Source organism: Phalacrocorax aristotelis, chromosome 6, assembly GCF_949628215.1.
Source record: "Phalacrocorax aristotelis chromosome 6, bGulAri2.1, whole genome shotgun sequence".
Lineage (NCBI taxonomy): Eukaryota > Metazoa > Chordata > Aves > Suliformes > Phalacrocoracidae > Phalacrocorax > Phalacrocorax aristotelis.
The window spans coordinates 10,810,940-10,835,519 of record NC_134281.1 but is presented as its reverse complement, the minus strand read 5'-3'; the positions used below and the strand labels follow the sequence as shown (position 1 = coordinate 10,835,519).

At 34.8% G+C, this 24,580-nt stretch overlaps 1 protein-coding gene across 2 annotated transcripts in view; it reads right to left on the bottom strand.

Moving 5' to 3' along the window:
• The window catches only part of CFAP20DC (CFAP20 domain containing), an 86,315-nt gene that overhangs the window by 46,686 nt on the left and 15,049 nt on the right, over positions 1 to 24,580 (bottom strand). For both annotated transcript variants that reach the window (XM_075095831.1, XM_075095833.1), the window contains exons 6-9: positions 11,558 to 11,672; positions 8,529 to 8,685; positions 5,674 to 5,838; positions 798 to 934 (exon numbers count right to left, since the gene is read on the bottom strand). In XM_075095831.1, the coding sequence (XP_074951932.1) occupies positions 798 to 934; positions 5,674 to 5,838; positions 8,529 to 8,685; positions 11,558 to 11,672 (574 nt within the window). The remainder of the gene's footprint in view (positions 1 to 797; positions 935 to 5,673; positions 5,839 to 8,528; positions 8,686 to 11,557; positions 11,673 to 24,580) is intronic.

Below are 24,580 nucleotides of genomic sequence, written 5' to 3'. Positions count from 1 at the left end.
TTGGCTGGATCTTTCATTCACGGTGTTAAACTGGGAGCTGTAGTCCCAACCAGATTTCTAAAACCTGTATATTGTTTGCTGGCAGACTGAGACCAGCTGTTTTCCCTGGCACTGCAATTGATAGCAATCACAAGATTGTGTGGCTGACTATCATCCACTTAGAGCATAGCGAAATGCAGGGTTTCTGCTCTGAATCATTAGGAGAAATATTTACATTAACACATAGAAATTTCAGCATTCTAGAACAAAAAATTTAGAAAAATAAGAATGGTAAGAAATCACAGAGTAATTTCAGTAGGCAGAGACCTCTGTAGGCCTAATGCTGAAATTAGATTAGCCTGTTCCAGTCAAGATTTGTTATATTTGAAATTTTTGAAATTCCACAGTCTCCCTGTGACCCTGTTCCACCACCGAACCACTTCATCGTTATACCCAGTCAGAGCTTCCCAGCAATTTGGGCCTGCTGCCTCTTGTTCTTTTACTGCACCTCTTAAAGAATCTGGGCCTTTCTTCTTTACAACCTCACAGCAGCTGAAAATAGCAACTAGATTCTCCCTTAGCCTTTTCTTCTGTGGGCTGAATAAACCCATGTCATGTGCTGTAGTGACCCGAGCATTTTACTTGCCCTCCACTGGATGTTACAGTATCTCTCGCACTGGGGGTCCACAACGAAATACAGTACTCCAGACAGAGCCTCACATTAGTTCTGAAAAATACCTGTAGGTTGCCTCCTCTGCTTGCCAATCTCTTCCTTTGTAGAAGTCCCAGCAGTTTTGCTGTAATTTAAGCCTTCTTACCTCTCCAGATACCCTTGTACCGACTCTTCTGTTTGAAGATGGAGGTGGCCCAAGGATCTTTGATCCAAATGCAATATGTGATACATCCTGAGTTTTACTGCTGTGTATACTGCCTCGTCCTCTATTAACCAAGCTACCTAAGTTAAGAAGAATAAGTTTAAAAAATATTCTAGCAAGTAAGTTTAAAAAAAAAAAAGTTACAGCACTTACAAAGAATACAGATTAATACTTTTTTCAAATCAACTGAAATAAAAGAATTGTGAATACTAAACATACATAAAAATTATGTTCCTTTATAGCACAATCCCTTGAAACATGTAGGAATAGCAAATGCACATTTTATAAAAGTGTGTCAATATACAAGCAAGAAACTTTTGGTCTATTATATAGGCATACTTCCAATCTCCTTGCTTTAAAGATTTTAAAAGGGGCTATTTATAAACCAAAAAAAATTTGTTTGAATGATTTATTTAGAACTTCAGTGAAAACCTAACTTCTGACAGGAAGAAAAAACAACTCAAATACAAGAATAAATAAAAAACAACACAAGAAAACTGAGGTGACAGTGTCAAAGTATCACTCACAGCTCAGAGGAAAACTATTTACATGTAACTTGCTTTTTGAAATTACTGAATCTACTGTATTACCAGGGCTGAGCCCTAGTCTTCCGAACATACTCTATTCCTGTTAAAATATTCTACCCCTTTCATTATTTATTTTTTTAATGTTTAGAATATAGATATATTTCTATAATTCTTTTCAAGCACAGAAAATGCCAACCCGTCTGCAAGACAGACAAAAAGTAAACACGGAATTCAGGTGAATGTTCTGAAAAAAATTTAAAAGGGAAGGATGATTAAATAGTTATATATTAATTTTATCACCACAGTTACAGACTGCATTTAATAGCTATTTTCCTTTTTTAATTCTCCAAGATTGCCAGTGAATTCTTTCCTAGCTGACAAAAAAAGGCTACCTACTCATCAATTTATAGTTAAAATTTACCATGTCTGAAGATTTTTTCCTTGCTACAACTTCAGTACTAAACTGCTATCTCACTTTAGAGTTCTGACACCTTCATAAGGCAATAAAGTAGAAACAACACTTTGTTGATTCTCCTAGGCATTTTTCATAAAATTATTTAATCTTAAAATAAGATCAGCTTTATTTCCATTGTTATCAAGGACATGAAAAAAGATCATGCATTAGCCACCAAATATCATAATTTACTGTACTAATAATCACAAAAGCAGCCACTTTCTGCCATTACCTTCTTCCTTTTTTTCCTGATGTGACATTTGGTTGCTGATAACAGCTGCCATTTCAAAAGATTAGATGACCTGTCTTGGTTTAGCATCAATTTCTTTAATTGGCTGACTACCTTGGAATCTTGTTAGCACCAATTATAAAAGCTGATTTGCATGAAAATCTCTCTTTATGAACACATTAATTGACTGCAATTAATTACCTACATCTACACGTAACAGCATGTTGATGGCATAATGAAACAATATGTGTAATTAAAAGTGGATACTAAAAATAATTTGGCTTTTGATTACCAAATAAACAAAAAGTTTAGCAGAGATACTAACATTTTCCAATTAAAATGTATTTAAACATACCAAAGCTTCCATTCTCAAGAAGGCCAGCTTCTGAAACTTGAAAAGCATGTCTGGAAGAACACATGCTATCTTCATAAGATACGATTAAGAATAAAGATGAAACCTTAAACTGAAGGCATTTTCATTTTCATGCAGGACAGGGATGCTATCGTTAATTATTTTACTATATATAACTAAGGGCTATATATCTTTGTAGTCTGGACACTAAAACTTGAGCCTTGTTTTAAATGAGCATTCATTTTTCCATTTAGCTATATCATTCACACTATTGTACTAATTTAAATTTTACAGTCCTTCATATTTTGACAATCCAGGCAAGAAGTATTGATTCTTGAATACAGTCACTGAGAAACTGAATTCCAGAGTTTCCCCTGCTATTTCAAAAGCAAAGTTATAATCAGACTTCACAACAGAACTTCAGCTTTACTACTTGTAGGGCAATAATACTCCAAAAATTATTTGCCCTTTAATATTACAAAAATGGTACTTGCACCTAAAAAAAAGCTGAATGTAATTTAAATAAATACATGTATGAAGGGTCTTACCCTAAGCAAAAATTTAAGCCCCCCCTCCTATTCCTTTCAGCTGCTGTAGACAAAGACTGCCTTTACTAATGAGGGATATCAAGAGATAGCAAAAGTTATCAACTTGAAAAAGCATCAGCATGGTAGCTTAGTGTGGATGATAAAATCTTTGAGAGTTGTGGTTTTTTTCATATTCTGGTAAAAGCAGAAAAGTTTAAAAATTATTTTCTTAAACCTGTCACATTATCAAGACTATTCTGAGAGAAATACTTCTTTCAAACTGTATTTTTCTTTAGAGTTTCATGAGATGCTACACCTTAAATACTACTGTTGGCTGGAATAGTCTTGTCTTTCATAGTATTAAACTTTACCAGTAGTTATCATTGCTGTAATTTATCTTACTCCTTTGGTCAATACTTTCCACATGTATTTATAGAAATGGTGGAAATTCTTATTCACAGAATTCAAACACTAAAGATGAGAATCCTCAAGACTGAGAAAGTGCTAAAACCAGTGGAATAAAAATATCTTCCTTACCTACAGCACCACTTCTAACATTGCCTGCACTGATGAAGATGTATTGGAAATGGATTCTTTATCTAATTTGCTTGTTCAGACCCACTTCTAAGCTACTTCAGACCTAATTCCTTCTCAAAAGATGTCCTACTATGCTGTTTTAGTATGATGAATCAATGACTCATAAAAGGCGGTACAGAGTAAGGGGAAAACAAAAAACTTTAGTAAGACATTGCAATTATTATATGGGCCAAATTAAAGGCTTAGTCTTGTGTCTCATACAGAAGGGAATAATAACATAACAAAAAAAGTAGAGGAAAGATTTCACCTGTGTATTTTTCTAAGCTCTAGCAGTAAGAAGTTTACTTCTCAAGTTTAAGCTGAAAATAACAATCAATTCAACATTTTAAAAGGGGCTAAATTATCAGTTCTCCATGAAGGACACGAATCACAGCACACAAAATATTCTTATTTTAAAATCCATTATAACCATCTTTTTGAAGAGGTACTTGTACATATTGCAGGGTATTTACTGTTGCAGATGGATCTGCAGAGTAACTTTAACAAAAGAGAGTACAGATTAGTTACGGGTAACTGGATTTACAAAAACAGTAATACCCTGGGAGCGAGGAAATTATATTTTTGATATGTTTAGAATTCTAATCAATGAAATGTACTGCTAGTGAAAAATACGTGGTTTTTTCTACATTGATTTATTTCCTCATTGGAAATGTAGCTGATGTCTTCAAAACTCAACAACTGATTTAAAAAACCTGGTTTTGTTCAACCACAAAAAAATTTGTCAATAGCTGAAAATCTTATTTAATTCTTTACATTGTCACTTTAAGACCACTACTGTCTGAGTAATTTTACAACTACAGAGTTCCATTAATGAACACAAACAATCTATGTCTCTTATTCTATTGCTGTTATTTATTGAAGCCCTAATCTCATTACAAACTTGTTTTAAAGATATATTCATTATTTTGAACCAAATTATTACAGACTGTGAAGTCATTTGCCTTAGTGAAGTTTTGCTATTGACCTTACCACAGGTAGGAAGCAATACACAATTTTATAGCAAAACAGCAGCTTTATTAAGAAGTCTGTTCAAGCAATTTCACATTCAAATCTTGGCACTTGCCATTTAAAGGTTTGATACCTTTTCCACTTCATATAAAATTGAACTTCCTGTTACCCAGTATCTTAGTTTGTAAAAACGTAGCTACATATTGATTTGAGAATTCCACTGAGCTATATCTATGGTGATGATAACCTTCCTTGAGTCATTTAATTTTGACACTTTAAAGCTTAACTGTAGTTCACATTTCTCCCCATTGTATAATCCTTTGCACGTATCAAAGCTAGACTTTACCCGGTATCATGTTACACATTTACATGTGGTCCCTAGCTCATAATTTTTCAACACAGTGGCCACAAGAAATAAAAACAGTAAACAAACTGTTTAGCAAAATACAATGTTTTCTGCATGCTACCTGCTCTGTAGTGTTTTTCATGAAAAAGTACATAGGGGATTGCCCATCTTAGAAGTTCAAAACTCTCTGAAGTCCCACTTTTTACTAACATAGTATCTGTATCATATTAAAATTTTGCTCCCACATTATTCACTTCTGAGATTATTCAAAATTAACAATACAGAGCCTAGAACAAAACACTTTTCAGGCCTCCTGCTATTAGCCTTCAGCTATGACAAAAATTTAAAATTTGATCCTCTGTTTGCTTTCTGTCTCTTAAGTTTTTTATCCAAGTCAATAGTTTGTATCTTGGCACATGACCACCTAGCTTCTTTAATAAATCTTCTATTCAATGCTGTCAGAGTCTAATTTATATGTTTTATTATCTTCTAGATTACACAAACATTCAAATAGCTCCAAAACACCAATAAGACAAGATTTCCTTTTTCAGAGTATAAGCTGAGGAGACTATGTGTGGTCATATTGTTGGAAGAGTTTAATGCAAACATACTTCAAAAAGTGGTGTAACAACTGAACAGCCACACTTCAATGTACATTCAGAATTGCTCACACTGCACACAGATCTAACTATAGAACAGACATATGTCTATGTGGTATGAGAGCGTTTGTGTTTTATTTTAAGACACTGGAACTCTTAACATGCACTTTTACCAAAAAACCCATTATTTGTACACATTCTGTCTAGACTCATTCACAGTATTTTAATACCACGGAATACCTGTTTCTTGCACTGTTACTGGACATCTCCTGCATTTTGTTTCTGTCTTGTGAATTTTAGTCAGGTTCAGCAATTGTGTTATTTGTGGCACATCTGTATTTAGCTGACAGGTTCGGGGAATAACATCTGTGGGCTCACATGGCATAAACGGAACAACACACATATCTAGAATCAAAAAACATGGGCTTTACTTCACTTGAATTAAATTTGATTTACATTATTTGTTAGATTACATATACTTTAGTTCATATGGTTATAACAATTTTATCGATTATGGTTATTTGAAATATTTGCTGCAATTGTTTGCTTTTAAGACAATAAGCATGTATATTTTAAAGTTATAATGTGGATTTTTTTAGGCCAAAAATTTGATTACATTTAAAATAAGAAATATGCACTAATGGCTGGAATAGCCATAGTAAATCAACTTCTTTGATATGGCAAGTGAACAAGCAAAACAGAATCACAAAATAAATTTTAAAAATTTTTATTACAACTCTGCTTTAATTCTCATACTGATATCCTGATTTTCAGACAAAATGAACATCTGAAAATGGTATTGATATCAGCGGGACTGAAGTAACAAACAGAGAAACCCCATATATGCAAATAAAGAATGTGACAAGCTTTAATTCCAAACTTTGGACACCATTACACTTTCATGACAAACTAAAAAGCTGCCAACCTATCTATTCTTGTGACACTAGGCACTAGCAGAATGTGATCTGATTGTCTCTGCTTTCCCTTTGATAACCAATACAGACTGAGTTTATGAAAATTATTCCCTATGAAGAAAGGAATCCAGAGTCAGAACCATTCCTGATGTTCTGATGCAAATTAATTCCAAATTTTATAAGACTTGAATACAGTAAGCTAATGAATATTAGCCTCTTTTCCAAGCATAAGAAGAGGGAAAACACAACCCCAAAACCAAACACAAGTAAGGGATCAAGTATTGGGATCCTAATAGAAAAATTCAAGTGTCCCATGTTATATTTCAGTGGTGGACATTTTTTTTCAACCATTTTTTCCACTAAGCCAGTACATCATTTACCACTGCAAGACAATAAATACTTAGTGATAAAAACCCCATACATAACCTTGGGATTACTATGGAAACCAGAAACTAGGTATATATCAAGCTTGTATGCCTCAATATCATGGAGCAGAGATGATGAATTCTTTCCTCTTCTATCTCAATGATCTCACACATAAATAATTTCTTAGTATATGTGGTTTCTCCTTTCCATTTGCTATCATTTTAAGAATGCAAAACATACAAAACATACTGTATACGAGCTACTAAGAAGGAATAACACACACATTGCACCTTGAAATCTCTACTTCCACCACCAAGAAGGTTTAAGCAAAGAACTTGACCCTCATTACAAGTTGCAATGTCATTGATTTCAGTGGAGCTCAACTAACTAGTTCAAAGAGGAAAAAAGCTTTACGAAATCATGGCTGTTAAGTGAAAGTTAATTAATTATAACAAAAAACTACTACTGTTTTTCTGTAACTGGGTATGAAGTATAGAGTTATTTCAATACAGCCAAAGCTTGAGCTGTAACATAATTTTAACACTTGTCTAGATAAGAAAATTTGTAAGCAACAAAATACTAATGCCCACCAGCTGCGTAATAATCATAGAATTGATAATCCAGTAATAAAAAGTGCAATATTTTAACATGCATACAGTTTATTAAAGCTGTCTACTCATTATGTTAACTACATTTTGGAATTTTGGAACTCATTTAGAACATTTATGCACATTTCAAGAACTGTTTAGAATGGAAGAGAGAAAACAATGCACTGACAGAATTATATTAAAGCCAGTGAGGCCTCTAACTGCAGTTTCTGCGGAGAATTTATCAGATTCTCTCTGTAGTAATTTTTTGAATTAATTATTTTTTCCAACCTCACCAACAAAAACAGAGGATTAATCACAATGATCATATACTCTTCCTTATTTGTGTAGGTTTTCCAAATGGAAGATACATTTTTACACTTACAATACTGCTAACTATTACTGCTTCAGAAACCACAACCCTTTTTTCCAGGTGTGTTCTTTAAAAGCCACAAAATGAAAATTTGAATGAAATTTAAGCTGAACTATACCTAGGGTTCCTCTAAAATAAGAAAGTGCCAGCTGTGCTCTTTCAATTCCTCCTCTATTACCGCAAATATCAGCGAGGAATGAAGCTCTCTCCCTTGGAAAATAATGATTCAGGATTATGATGCTAGTTTGGAAACTGGTAAACCTTTGACTAATATCCGGTTTTATTACAAATATAATCTCTCATTTTTCAGCTCACCACCAATATTACCTTCCCAATGAACAAGGACACATTAGGATAAATGGACTAAAAATCACAGAGAGGTGTTTATGATAGTTTCATAGCTCTGTTTCATATAATACTCTCTTGTTACAGTTTTGTCTTGGATTACTTAAAGAAGAAATCTTTCACCGGCTGCTAATGTCCAAAACTAAGAAGAAAAACAGCAAATGGTGCTAGGTTTAAATATTTTTCTTTCCTTTCAGAGACTCTTATTGGCAAAAACCAGATTTCTATCAGCGTAAGATACCCTCATTAAAACAAGCTCTCGACCTGATAAACTTGCCAGAATTTCTTCAATAAAATACTTCTATGGAAGTCAGTGTTTAAAACAGAGGAGTACACATTCATTTGCTTAGTTGCCTGAAGTCCAACACTAGGAGATTTAATATGCTGTACTACCATGTTAATTTTCATGAAATCACATGATATTTCAAATTGCCAATCTGATGACTAAGAAGCTTTTGATTTTGTGATATGAACAGTTATGATTAAGACTACATAGCAATTATAACACACCATCTTCCTCAGCTGTATCTTGAGGCTTGGATTTTAAAGTGAAGATCTTTCTCAGTTTACAGTTAGCTGAAATACTAATTCCATCCAAAGACTGGAAGACAGCTCCTCTGAATATTTCACTGGTGAACGCTACCAAGTCAATACACATATTGCACCACTAGAAAAGAAAAACAATACTCTTTAATAAAACCCAAACACTAATCATTGCAGAAGAGTATTAGCTTACAGTTCTCTATAAGGAGGTCTCTGTGGAGTATTAGGTTGTCACAGGCTGTGATTCACAATGCATAACATTTTGGTATTGAAACAAGATATTGCTGTTTTTGCACTTACAATTATTTATACAAACAAATCAGTACATATGACCTAGTGACTGCCAGCCCCAGTGAGGTCTGTTACCTAGCGTACCCACAATATGTTTTACAGCTAACTTGTGAGAAAGTATACTTATTGAAGGTTTTCAGTACTGGGGGGGAAATCATTATTCAATATTACTTCATAAGTAATAAGTGCTCCAAAGGCTACAGTTGGAGATTCTTTGATGATTTCTTCCTCAGATTCATAAAGAAAGAACCTCTACAAAGCTTGCACCCATTCCACAGTGAAAAGTATCAGGCAAATTTGTAGTATGGACAAGACCCCGGTGTATTATAACATCTTAAAACTACTTCTTATTTATAATAAATGTTATCCATTCCTGGTAAGACATTTCCAAAAGAGAAATTAGATAATGACAACTGCCTAGGTTGCTAAAGATCCTACTTAAATACACGTTTTAATTCTCATTAGATGATTATTCCATTTGTTTCAGGAAACACTTTTAGAACACTAATATCAATATGCTACACTCTCCTGCGCTATTCCAGTAGCTCTTTAAATTCTCTTGGTTTCAAGTTTTCCACTTAATTCAACACTTGTATATTGCTGTTTTTTATAATACAGAAATGAGCAGTTACAGGTATCTATTTTGCATGTGGACCATATTACAATTCCATTATCCTCCTAGAAAAAAAGAAGCTTCATATAAAACAAGCAACACCACAAGCAGAAGAACTAACAAAATATATTTTCTTGTGGCTTTATGTTTTCCATTTAGAATCTCTTATGTTTAAAAACACGTATGCTCATAGTTCTAGTGTTCCTAACAATTCTTCTCCTCAATTCTGATATCTAGTCAGGGATGTGCTGATGCTAACACATCTTCTACAACTGGGAATAAACAGAGATGGCTTTGAGGAGAAATGCAACCATTTTAATGACATTTGCAGAACTGTCATATATATATGATATGATTACTTACGTGTAAAATTTGGTTGACCAATGGGTTAAAGTTTTATTAAGGGACAAGAATACTTAGACCTAATGATTATACATGCCTCATTTCCTTACAAAGTCAAGGTAAAAGTACTAGTTTAAATCCAAATAGCAAATATTTTTTGAGAAAAAATTTAGGTCCATACATTACTATTCAGCTTCCAAGTCTGAAATTCTGGAAGGAAAGGAATATGTGTTTTGAAGATACCAAGCAATGGAATGGAAAATGCTATATTTATTTATAACTGATACTGCTATTGCTGAGGTTGAAAAATAGCATCATTTTTAAGAATACAATACAGGAAGCTAGCATATGAACGTGTAAACTATGTTCTATCAGTAGAACAAACAACATATTATATCCTTATTCACAACCAATCATGCTGATAATAATGATCATCTTGTGTATGCAATAAGTTAAACTATCAGAGCCATGTAAAAGATCTAATCACCAAAAGCAACATATTCCCCCTCCTTTAAGTAAAAGAAACAACAATAAAGGCAGATAACCATTTAAAAGCTGACAGATATGTATTTAGATATAGCAAGAAACAGACCTACTCTTTAAGGTTGGTCAAGCATTACAGTTATTAAAATATTTTGTCATTATAACTGATCAGAGCATTTAGAAAGATTTCTGATAAATGTTTTATTATCTAAACTAAAACACGTAACTGAAGTTCTTATTCTGATGGAATTTAACTTGGCCTATACTAACTAACTAATTTTAATTCTGAAACATTTGTGCTAGCCTGACACCAAGACCAACTAACTGAAATTATACTGAAGAAAAATAATTTCATTTCAGTGGATCTTGAGTTAATGGCAACTTCAGGGGTAAGATCCAATGCATATTCATTTGAAAAATATCCAACCAGTTCTTCCCACAAAGCAGAAAACTCCTGAAACCTAAAATTATCACAGCTGCCTTCACCTAAACTATCTTCAAAGAATTCATAACTTCAGAGTTTTTTGTAAAATATTCTCTCCTGTCTAGCCTTAAATCCACAGCTGCTTAGTATACTGTTACCTAGTTCTGTTACTGCATGCTTATATTTTAAAATATTTGAAATCTAACTATTCTCACCTCCAAATAATTTTCTAAAGCCGTATTTGAGACTTGAGTCTTTACAAGGTAGTATAGTAACGATCAGGTTTTGTTTCCTGACTGCTGTTACCATATGTCATAGCTGGGCATGGGAGAGGGAAACAGGGAGAAGCTGATGGCTATTGTTTTATTTTCATCAGTTTGACATACACATTGTTTTAGATATATGAAAAACCTGGAAGAACATGAATCAGATGAAAGTAGCCATCAGCTACAGTCTACCTGCAGCTCCAGTGAATGTAATAAAAAGTCACTACAGGAGAAGGTACACGTGAACAGGAGCACTATACTGAAGAAGTATCAGGGACACAGAGAACTTTACAAAATCTGAACAGACAGCAGAAGTGAGAGATAAACACATTGCAAACAGCATTAATTTTGGAAAATGGGAATGAACTCCTAATGTTTGAAGAAGGGTTGAAGAGTAGTAGTATTAAGTGGTTCTGACACCATCCAGTAGAGGGGACTTACACAAATACCTTGAATCATCAGGAACTGAATTCTAAACCAAACAGTAATTTTAACAGGTCTATAAACTTACATAAAATATTTCTGATAAAAAAAGTGGGCTGAACCACAGTTCAAGGAATATTCCCAAAGTACCTACTATTTTACGCTTGATCGTAAGCAGAGGAATTTTCGCATGCAGAGGGGTTACAGACAACTCCTTGTGGACTGTTGATAAATACAATCTTCTTTTAATATTTCCTAAATCAGTTATCCTATAAAAGAAAAAGCAGGAGAGAATGGAACAGATCTCTGTCAATTCAATAATCCAGTATCTTTGGGCAATCAAAAAAAACCCTATTCATATGCAGAACCATTATGTCAGTGATAGCAAATATGGAATTTGAGAATTACTTCTTTTACAAGATGAGTAATGAGATTTCCTTCTCAAATTCAAACTTCATGGCTATATTCCTGCATATATAAAATCACTTTACATGCTAATTTTATTTCAACAGTCTACACTCTTTGCCAGATTTCCATAGCCCTTCAGACTATGAAAGAATTCAATTTGTACAAACTGAGAACCCAGTAGCCTTTAATAATCACACTTGTTTCTGCCCCTTAAGCTTGTGTTATCTTGGGACACGCTGTCACCTACTAACTAGAAAAACATTATTTGCTTTCTTTTCCTAAAAATGCCTCTGTCATTTCATATAGACTCTTTGTCAGCTTAAAGATAGACACAACACATCGTCTGTCTGTTTTACTTCCTGAGCGCATATCTTCAAATGTGCACTATAATTCAGAAGTTTATTGCTCACTATTCAGGTCATCTCACAATGACATCAAGGACACTGAATTTGAACATTTGTAACAGATTCAGACCACAGCCATGATCACAAAGATTAGCTTTCCTTTAAATGGATAAAGAGGCTCTATTATAAAGTTCTGTTTCCTTCAAGTCTTATGAGCAGCTGCATTGGTTTTGGCTGGGATAGAGTTTAACTTCTTCAGAGGAGTTTGTAGAGGGCTATGTTTTAGATGTGTGATGGAAACAGCATTAATAACATTGGGGTATTTTAGTTATTGCTGAACAGGGCTTACTCAGAGTCAAGGCCTTTTCTGCTCCTCAAGCCACCCCACCAGCAAGCAGACTGGGAGTATACAAGAAGATGAGAGGGGAGACAGCTGGGACAGCTGACCCCAGCTGACCCAAGGGATGTTCCATACCATATAGCATCATGCTCAGCAATATAAGCTATGGGGAAGAAGGGGGGAAGTTCAGAGTTATGGTGTTTGTCTTCCCAATTAACCATTATGCATGATGAAGCCCTGCGTTCCTGGAGATGGCTGAACACCTGCCTGCTGATGGGAAGTAGCAGATGCCTTATTTAGTTTTGGTTGTGCATGGAGCTTTTGCTTTACCTATTAAACTGTCTATGTTGACCCACAAATTTTTGTACTTTTACCATTGTAATTCTCTCCCCCATGCCACTGTGGGGGAGTAAGACAGCAGCTGTGTGTGGCTTGGCTGCCTATTGGGGTAGGTTATCAACCTTGATATCCCCCAGCAGTCCTACCTTATTATACAGGAGAACAGACATTACTTTAAAGGCTGCAATCTGTATGGGGAGATAATGATTAATTTAGCTATTATTTTTGAACAAGCCTATTTCTAACATATGGGTATTTCTCTGTAATTAGCAGCCCCTCTGAGAAGACGACAAATAGAACAAACAACTTTCTGTCCCTACTTATCATTGTTAAAAAGAATTACTCATAATAGTTATATTTAAATGCTGGGTTTTACTTTAAAATTGTGAGACTGCCTTGTAGTTTTTAATTTTTATTACCGAAAACACTTCTTCATTAGTAAAGACTACTTGTAGCTTAACTAATGAAATGTTGTCAGCCAAAATTTGCAGATAAACACCCTGAAATTATTTCTTAGGCCAACTTAGGAGGGTATTAACTCTGGAGCAAGTTACATACTTTAGTTATTTTTGGCAATTTGAGAGTTCAACCAAGGACAGTACAAAACATACTGCAAGTACGTAAACAAAGGGTTCTACTAGTACAGGCGATAAAACCAGATGAGCACCTTCTTGTTTCCTCATAGTCATTTCAACCATCATGCAAAGCAAACAGCAAGTTCATCAGTTTTCCAGAACTTGTTCTTTCCTCTCCCTTGCAGACAATCTGCTCTTTAACCTCATAACATGGGTAGACAAATCAAAACAAAGTGGAAGAGTCTACTAGATGTTTCATTTTCAAAAACTAGCAGTTCCTCTCAAATCACATGCACTTCAAGGGCACAAATTTCACTACAGTGCCAGGGGAAGCCACTGGTATCATTTGACATAGCCCATTTTGGTATCAGCTACACATACATTTATGGATGGATGAATAATACCATCAAGTACTTGAAAAGTGATTTCACCAGAACACCTCAAAGTGTCTTACAATGCTAGCATTCTGGGCTTGATCTTACTTTTGAAGAAATTTTAGCAAGATGTGAAATAATTCACCTAAGATTATCAGTAAGTTGGCTGCCTGTGCCCCAGATCAAGGCTTAGTTCCGTCCATCACTTTGCTTCTCATATTCCCTTTGATAACAACCTGTGGATGTAGTTTTCAGAAATTATCCACTCTGTTCTACATCTTGGTGTTCAGAAGTGCTAAGAAACTGAGGCACCAAAGCACTTTAAAGAACTGGAGCAGTGGTTGCTTGAGACTCCCCTACATCTCCTGGTTATGTGTAGAGCTGAGCTACTGTGCTGAGGAACCAGGTAGCTGCAGTAACCTGAGTGCTGAAACACAAAAATACCATTTCTGCTCAAACTCAAACTGCATAATTCTCAGTTGAGAACGTTGCTTTAAATAACGCTACGACAAAGCAGTAGGAGCCTAAACTTAAGTCATGCATATCTCCAAACAACTTGATAATGTTAGTACAATGTGTTTAAATTTTATTATTTTTATATGAGTAGTTCTCATTCTCCCTCCTGAAAAATATGAAGTATCTTAGCAATAAAAAGACCATTAGTAAATGTACCCCTCAGTTACATTCTAAATGGCAATACAAAACACATTCATTTAAATAAAAATACTCACATTCATATCAGACTGTCATACAAGTCTAAAATAAGATTTTTTGTGATGGTATGTATGCTGTAAAGAAGCAGCAAGCCTTAGGTGTATAGTTATAATCACACCAAAAGAAGTTTAAAATTTGTTTCTGTAAATAAATTTAAAACAAAAATATTTATATTCTACAGGTGAAAGAAGGTAAAACATTTGAAGAACAGGCAAAACTGGAGAAAGAAGATGGTGTTAAAACTCTGTAAAGTAATTTATTTCCTGGGAGAAGAAAGGTAATTATTTGAAGGTTGGTGTAACTTTCAGACTTTTCAGTTGCATTGCTTCTTGGAAAATAAAACAAGGGTCTGATGAAACTTCTGAAATAATTCAGACAATGATAGAACGTTATAACTCTCACTTGTAAAATGACTCAGCGTACTTGTGGTGAAACTCAACTTTTTTTATTTTTACAGTTATCAAAAAGCATGACCTATATTAAACCTACAAAGGCAAGAAACATCTGCATCACACACCTTGATTTTCAAAGATGCATTAAAAAAATCTATATAGGAGTTAATGTATTTTTATTATGTCTGTGCTTGAGTATTTATATCTAAGGGTCAGACATGTGATAGAAAAGTAATGAGACCATGTTGAGAAAAATGAGGCAGTCAACAGGAAAATCAACCTCATTTATAATAATATTCCTGTGATCAGCAGGTGCATAACTCTCCCAGCTATGGTCATTAACTGCATTCATTTCACACTTAACATCTACATTTGCAAACCATTTGAAAGCAAAATTACCTTTCAATTCAATTTTCAATTTTATTTTATATCTTCAACTTTGATTGACTATTTTTCTCACAATGGTAACTCTAGTGAGATTGCGAGTAAATGGTAGCAGCCACCCAAGAGTACAGATAAACTCATCTTCATAGATTACCTATTCAGTTTGCTTCTGTATGTATAATAATTTATAGCCATTTGTTAATGTTCAATTCAAGGCTTAAAATGAACTTAGAGAAGAATTATGCTGGACCGTTGAAGGGATGCTTCGTTTATCAGGCTCACTTGTTCTTAAAATGAAAGTGTTTTTCTCCTTATAAATGACTTAAACTGGAAGTTTACCAAACATGAAAGTAGGTGTTCATTGATGTTTCTAAGCAAAGAGCAACTCCCATACAATTTATTATTAATAGAAATGTATTTGTATCCTGGTCAAAATCCAGACAGAATCCCCTGGTAAAGCTTAACTATTAGTATGTTAGCATATTAGTATTTAGCAATGGTAGTGCCATTTTCTGCATAAAAAGGACGTGATTCAGAAGCATTAGATAGTATCATCATCATCTCCATTTTAAAGATAGAAAAACAAATGAATAGCAATGGTCAGCTGATAGGCCATGCTTACAGATTCCTACATTTCCTTATTCAGGAGCAGTCTGTACTTCACATATGTTTTATTTTACATGCTACTCAAATTGATCTCATCGGAGATACTATGTTATTGAACTGGCTGTCTTGATCATCTGAAATCCAGAGCACTGTATTCTACCCTCATAAAAACAGACTTAGTTATGTTGAAAATCAATCAAATCTCTACAAAATATGAGATGAGGAAGACTGATATGTCACCTAGACCTAGCAAATAAGTTGAGGAGAACCAGCTTTATTTTTATATACCGTAATTTTCTGTTGATAATGTTATTCTGGAGAGAATTAAGGAATAAACACACCAAAGTCCCATTAAACAGTATCCATAAAAAGGCAGCAATACAGGTGGCAGGTGCAAAAAGAATCATCAAATGTGGTTGCTAGAATAGAAAAACTTTCCAAATATGAGCAGTTACAAAGAAGTGGTGATTCCTGAGCTCTCCCTACAAGATATTGACATATCTGCAATCAATTCTCCAACTGGAAGAATGACCTCATATCTTCACTGATCACGAATAATTTGCTGTGAAAGTTTCATTATTCTTAGAACTTCACATGTTTCAAAAATCATTCTGGAAGTGGTCATTAATATTCATAACATATATTCTAGAAACTTCTATCAATATTTTGATATCCTTCGTTTTGAAAATAAAAGAAAGATGAGCTCATTTCAAGTATTGAGTAAATTCTATTTTAACGCACGGTGGTATGTTCCTCTGAACCATGGCTACCTGTGCCAAAGCATTTAGAAAAAACGTAATTCTGGAAAATAGTTTTTAATTTGTTCAGTACAAAGTACTCTAATGAGTATTAATACGCGGAAAGTTTAGTACCTACTTTTCAAGAATCTAAACAGATTACCCTTATAATGCAGTTATTTATGCCTGCATCTAATTCTGTTGGCTCTTTTTAGTTCATTGGCTGTTATTCTTTCCATGAATTTATCTATTCTGAGACAATCTGTCCTTTCGTATACACAAAGAGAAGGAAAAGGTTATGTTTACACCTGCTATATGTAACAGCTCTCTTAAGTACAGCCATATTTCTCACATTTAAACCATTCATTCCAATTACTAAGAATTACACCCTTTAAAAATACAAATCTAAGTTTTCTTGTTCACAATGGATCATGCATTTACTTTATTTGGCATATGAAAATCCTGACTAACAACCCTATCAAACAAACAGGATTCTGTTTATTCCATGTTACTTAAATTGATCCACCAACCAAAATATACATAATTACTAATTTTCTTATCTCTAAAGTCCTAGAAGACAGTAATTTATTCAGTACTATCACCAGGACATCATCTATCATCACGATAAGATTTACTCCATTATTTAAAATCATATCATATGATCGGTTAAAATACTCACTACCTAGCAACTTAAAACTTAACAAAACAAAGCATCTCTCCATCATTTCCAACAAATCCAAGATACATATTTAAACAAAGATAAAGTGATACTGGTTAAAATAATTACTTTTAGGGCATTTTGAAAGGGAATGTTCTTGATCTTGGACTGAAGTGACTAGTTAAAAAAAGGAAAACTGTACAGACTGGACACCGTTTCATCAGCCTACTAAGCTAAAGGTATTGTGCTACACTAAGTTAAGACTGCCTGTAACTGCACTTACAAAAGAAAATTACACTAGCTGTTCATTTGCAGACACTACAACTGCAACACAAATCCTGCAGCACCAGCCTCAGAGGCTACAACATCTGATGAAGGAAATATTCCTTTTTGTGACAGCCGTTGACTTCACTGTACAAATTGTATCTAATCTGAGCTTGGCAGACTGATGAGTATGCTCTGGTCTGAGGAGAAAGCAATATGATATTTCTGAAACAAGCCTGAGAAATGTACTTTTGTTCATCATTCTGTTTTTATCGTCTTTATGTAAATGGTAATGCAGGATAACCTGTCCATTCGCAGGCCCAAAGCGATCAGCCAAAAGGAGACCGATACACGGAAAGAGAAGTGACCCCCGCCAGATGATCTCCACTTCCCCTACCATTCTTAATCACCTGTTCAGCAGTCCTCCTCTGCTTTCATGCTTGTTCTGTGTTCCCACATTGACTCCTCCTGCCTTGGCTCCTGTCTATAGATACAAACTGTTGCTGAATACTACCTGGAAGACTTTATCCTATCACCAGAAAGATGCAGGCTGGAAAATACTGGTTTAAAGCATTAATTAGTACAATCAGACCTCATCCAGATTTGGGATGTTTTAAAAGAAGTCACAAGCTTAAGGACACACAATGGACAAATATTAATTGTAAATTCATTTTTCAAATATTTATTTTTATAGCTGAGTCAAGAACCTGAATTCAGGTCCATTGTAAGTTATCTGGCCCAGCATCAGACTCAAACCATCTCTTCTGTAGTTAGAAATTAAGTATGTTACTTGGACTATCATAATCTGTGACTAAGCATTCCTTCTTCTCAGACCTCAATTTACTTGTCACTAAGTATTCAGAAGTGAAAAAGCTTCAGTGAAAAAGCTGGTAACTATTTCCTAACCTCATACTTCAATTTCCTGTACAATGTAACAAAATAATTATCATCAAGTCTATGCCATTAGACTCCCTCCACACTCTCCCTTTAACAAACAGATTGATACAGTGTTCCAATAAGTAATCGTATTTCTGGTTTTACTCTGGTCCCTTTTTGAAGTAATGAGAGTGAAAGCATCTTGGGGTCAGAATAGCAAGTGAAATTGTTTTACCTATTAATTTAAAATATCTAAAATATCTAGTGGCAAGATTTAGGAAAGGATTGTCAACTGTACCAAGCCCATGGTGAAAGTCTGCCAAAAAAGACCTGATTGGAAAAAATACAAGGAAACATATATCCTAATTTTGACCAACTACATGAAAATTGTGTCTCCTTAAAAGGATCATACCCAGTTAAGGTAAGAATAAAGGTATGAAAACAGTTCCCATCTTTCCAATTTAAATTTAAAAGTTTTTGCAGAATCTGCCTCTCTGTATATTTGTATTATTGAGTATTTACTGCAATGTGCATTCAGCTGCCTGTTCAAGTAAGTTGCTTTACTCCTCATCTGTAACAGTGCCATGCTCTACTCTTCGGTAGCTAGGAGCACAAGACAGCCTGTAGGTATCCAGTCAAATTATGTCATTTTCTTCAATGTCTGCACATCCTATCATGTTTATGCAAGTATCTCCAGAAAAGCAACATGAAATGTAAGTAGCCACACCTCTTGTCAAGAATAAATCTCGAAACAGATGAACCTTTGAGGCATTATCTCTGAATTTTCTTTTTGAATAAACTGAAGTCTTAATGTTGTCTCTAAAATGGTAACTGCACATGCAAGAAAATATCTGTATGGAGACATCTGCTGCACAAGGGTGGAAACCCTGGAGTCACTGTGTACCGCACTCTGTTCTTATATACAATCACTATTGCTGTATGTCAGATCACAACCATGCCAGCAGTATTCTTTATAGACAATCTTTGTCTCCTTATCTTTTTGAACTGCAAAAAAGAAGGGGTGGCTCCACCATTACTTCACTTTCTTTCCTTAAAGGGTTGAAGATTAATACCTCTAGACTAAGGTCACTATGCAAATGCAAGTGTCTACAATTAAGGTGCACAAATTAAAGAATGAGATTTACTTAGATGTGAACAGTCACATTAAGGTAAACTAACTATCTCTGCTTCCAATCAACCAAAAGGATACTCTGAAGGGTTGACTTCAAGTAGATTTTCATACCACATTGATAGTCTCCTTAAACCCTCAATGTAATTATAACTAACATATATTCTAATTAACCTACTTACTTTTTTTTTTTTTACTGTACCTTACTGAAGCATTAACCTGGCAGAAATCTCATGGTTGGCTTTGCCATTGGAGTTTGAAAAGACAGGCCTCATAGTAGCAGAGAAGCATGATCTCTCCTCTACCTGCATTGCTGACAAATCAAAACTTCTCGTCTCCTTCAAGCAGTTCACAACCTTTGTAGGCTATTCAGATTCTAAGAGTCAGAATTAGATACCATGCTAGTCTTCTGTTTTAACTGTAGCAGGATGTGATGGATTTTATTTTTTTAATTTAAACTTTCGCAAAAGATGCTATAAAGAGATTATCATCAATATAACTGAAAATGACAACATTCAACTTTTTAGCCATCTGGATCTCCAGGTGCGAGCAATTTCCTCAGTGTTTCCAGATGCTTATTCAGCCCCACCATCCTCATTTCTTTCTCACCTTGGTAAAATGTGTCCATTGACAAATTTTGAACCTATAGTTTTTAACAGAAGGTTTTTTCTTACAAAAATATGAGAAACTTATTCTGACTTCTCCCCTTCAATAACTGAACAAACAAGAAATTACCCTCTTGAGAATATCCTTGTTTACAGCTACAAAATACCTGGAGGGAGTGGGAATCCAACAAAAGAACCTTCTGGAAAAGACATTAAACAGTCTATAGCCATTGAAGGAAAAGAGTTTCAATATCAGAAGTTCTGGGTGGAGCACATATTCAGTTCCTGAGATAAAAGAACATTTGGTATGCATCTGTATCTGTTCAACCAACACTACAAACCACAAAGTCCTTGACTGATACCTTTCAGGAGAACAACTGACTCACACTGTGCACCCAGAGCATATGCACTGAAATACTGAAACACTGCTGGAAAAGAAAGATCTACTTACTGCTACCCCTCAAGTGATACTCACATATATGGACGCAAGAAGGGCAGAGAAAAAACTTCCATGAAAGTCTAGATGGTCTAAAGATGTATTGGGGAGGATGAACTGGTAGTTAAACTGTTAAGGGACACTCAGGGAACAAACATTTTTAGGTAGTGGTTAGTGATCTTGATAATTGTGGAGGAAAAAGAACAAGTATATATTTCTGAAGAAGTGCCAGGGCCAAGAAAAAAAAGACTCCTTCAATAAGCAGAAAGTAAAATATGGGTGTGTGCAAGCTCAGGAATAGAAGATCAACAATGGAAAGAGTCTTTTGCAGTGCCTGATGTTTTATAGTGATTAACTGAACAAGCAATGAAGTTATTGATGAGAAGACTTTGAATGGTTTTACAGCTGCAGAAGCAATGGAAGTCATGAAATATGAGAAATTAAATATTTGCAGAATAAAGGTAGCAGATTTATCCTGACTAGGGGGAAGAGAGTACCCATCTTTCTGTCAAGTGGCTAACATAACTAGCAACAATTTTAAACTAGGACTGCGTATTTTGTTATCAGTTCTATTATAAATGCATTAATCCTTTTTTGTGTCCGGAAGCAGGACGCCCTGTTCACGGAATATCTTTATTGGGATATCTGTTTCCTAAATTACCACCCATGCTGTGTTGGTACTCTAGTGAGAGTGATGACTGGAAGAGTTAAAAACATGTTTACTTTCAAATATTAGTTAATCTCCTTTGTAAGTTATGGAATTTAACATGCCCTAACACTTAAGAACTTTTCTATATTTCACTCCTGCTTCACAAAAAAATGCAAGGAGCAAGCCTCATGCTACTAAACATCAGATTTCCAAATAATCTCTCCAGCTAAATCTATTCAATAAAGTTTACCTTGAGCCTCCATTTAAAACACTCAAATACTGTCAGAAGTACATAATCAAATTAGCATCTATGTCCTGATTCTAGTTTTAAAACGTTTGTCTAAGTTTCGTAAAGCTAACCAAGATTCACATTTTTATTGTTCTGTATCTGAGAGAAAACACACTGCGTCTTCAGATTAACATGAATAATTTATCCTATCTCTGTCAGCAAAGCTAAAATGATGACCTATTATGATAGCATGTAATTCACATAAATTCAAGCTATTACGGTATCTATGAATAAATTAGCTCTGCATGTTATTAGCTAGTATGTTATGGTTATTAAAATTTGAAAGTAATAAACTATTATTTACAGAAACAATTGTCTGAAAAAAGAAGTATGGTATAACAATCTATATTCTATTGCACTGTTCACAAGCCTTGCAATAAAATTTCTTATCAACAAGTACAACTACTTTAGGAATGTGGACATTTTAAGCCCTTTCCCCCTTGCAGATTCCTCTATACATAACTAGCTAAACTTTGACAGCAAACTTCTTAAACCTTATCAGGTATGCTCCATCTTTTGAAACTCCACGGAGTTCCCGCTTTTTTAATAAATCAAGAGCATCTCTGTTATAAACCCACTAAGATTTATGTATGATCAAAACCATCACTGCTCAGTGAAAATAAGCTACAACTGTGGTTTCAGGCCATGCTAATTATGCAATATCGTTCCAAAGAGAATCAGGAAAATGCCAAATTTTCAAAAGCTAATACCTACCAACTGTGTTTGATTATTCCCAAGCTTTCTGAAATTCTTCTCCCTAGCAAAAAATACATGTGAACAAAAAGCAAGCATCTGCCTTCATTCGAATGAATTTCAACAAGCAAAAAACCAAAACCAAACTAGATTTAAAATACAAAGTCATAACTTTAAATTATAGACTGTAAGTACCCATGCGCCGGTACAGTCTGAGGGCTGACTGGCTGGAAAGCAGCTCTGTACAAAATGCCCAAAGGGACCTGGCGGACAAGCTGATCATGAGCCAGCAAAGCACCTTTGCAGCAAAGAAGGCCAAGAGCATCCTGGGCTGCATTAGGAAGAGCATTGCCAGGTCCAGGGAGGTGATTCTTCCCCTCTAGTCAGCCCTGGTAAGACCACAGCCAGAGTACTGGGTCCAGTGCTCAGCTCCGTGACATGAGACATGGGCATACTGGTGCGAGTCCAGCACAGGATAATGAAGATGATTAAGAGCCTACAGCATCTGACTTGAGAGGTTGAGGGAGCCAGGACTGTTTAGCCTTGAGAAGGTTAAAGGGAGGGATCTCACTAATATGCATAAATATCCTATGGGAAGTAGTAAAGACAGAGCCAGACTCTCCTCAGAAGTATCTAAAGAATGGATAAGAGGCGATGTGCACAAGTTGAAATACAAGAGATTTTGTTTAAACATTAAAAAAATTATTGCAAGTGTGATTGAGCAGTGGAACAGGTTGCCTAGAGACACTACCGTATCCACCCTTGCAGAGATTCAAAACCCAACTGGACAGAGTCCTGGGCAAGCTGCTCTAGCTGTGTCCTTCCCAACCTCAACTATGATCTGATTTGTGATGGTTACAGTCCTTCCTTACATTTTTCCTGTCAGCACATGGCTGTCAGAAAAACAGAAGGGAAAAAAAAAAATATCTTAAAAACTACAAACAGTGGGAGAAAATAACTGTGGGAATAATTCCACTGACTAATGAAATCACATCAGATATGAAACCAAGTAACTAATTTGATTAAAACAAAGATACCCAGCATTTATTCCAATAGTCCTGAAGAATAAGTATCAAAAACCTTCAGGTGAGTTCAGGTGAGGAGACTTTGGACTGTCTTGCAAAAGTGGAATAAATTTTATACATTTATGTACCAGCTGGACAGTTTTTATTCTGATACCACTGGCAAATTTCATTCTTACTTTTTTCCCCAAGTTGCTACCCAGAATGAAGCAGTACTATAATGGGAATTGATCTCTACTTAGGGTATTTTTATTAGCAACTGGACAGGATCTTCCATTCCATCATAACAGTTCTGTATCCAAACTATTCCTACCAAAGCTTACATTTATAACAAGCGCAAAGAAATATTAGATTTGGGCTTCAAAGTTTTTTTTCTTAGCTCTTAAAATACAGTAATACTTTATTTCTACCCAACAGTAAACTGGAAAATTAAACATAAGTCTTAATTGATGATAGATTTGCAAAGAATGCAAACAGATAACTTACTTATGACAGAGAAGATAATCTAAGTTTTGGGTGATGTTTGTACTCACTCCTAATTCCATTTCTTCTCTAATAACAGGATCAGAAATAGATGACAAAATCTTGCAAAGTGACAATAGGACAGAGAAAACATTTGGATATCTACTGAACTATTTGCGCAGATGTGATCATTTAATTATCTCCGGTTTCATAATTGGATATACTAAATTAAAAATGTTCTCTGTCACTGTTTCAAATGAAATGGCTATGAAGTACAAGGAAAGATGTACAAATCCTGAAATAACATGAACTCAAGTGAACTACCTGCCACAAGTACTGCAAAGAACTTGCTGAAAAAGCAGAGTATTTATATTTCACACTATAGGACATAAAATATGAAATGATTTGTTGAAAGTTAAAATGAAACTTACTAGTACATATGTTTTTTGACAGCAGGTATCAGCCTTTCACCCTGTTTTCCTGCAATAATTATTTTTAACTGAAACATAAATAAGGTTATAAAGCTGCCCATCTCTGACAAAATAATCGACTACAGTACATATTGTAAGATTAGTCTCTTTACCAGAAAAATAATTCCTTATTAATATAAATGCTTCTAAAATATTGCATGCTCTCCTCAGAATATAACAAGTGCTGATGCCTTCTGGAGCTGGTGAAGGTTCATGGCAAGCAAAGCTAATCTAACTATCAACTGTGGGATACTAACTGAGCAAACCTGTTCATAAGCACTTTGCCAGCTGAGCCTTAAAAACCACTGAAATATTATGAAAAATAAAGAGACATAGTTACTCTTAAAGTAAATGAGCAACCATGCTGCAATCCTCAGCACGTTCACGGTAGCAAGATGGTCCGTAAAGCAG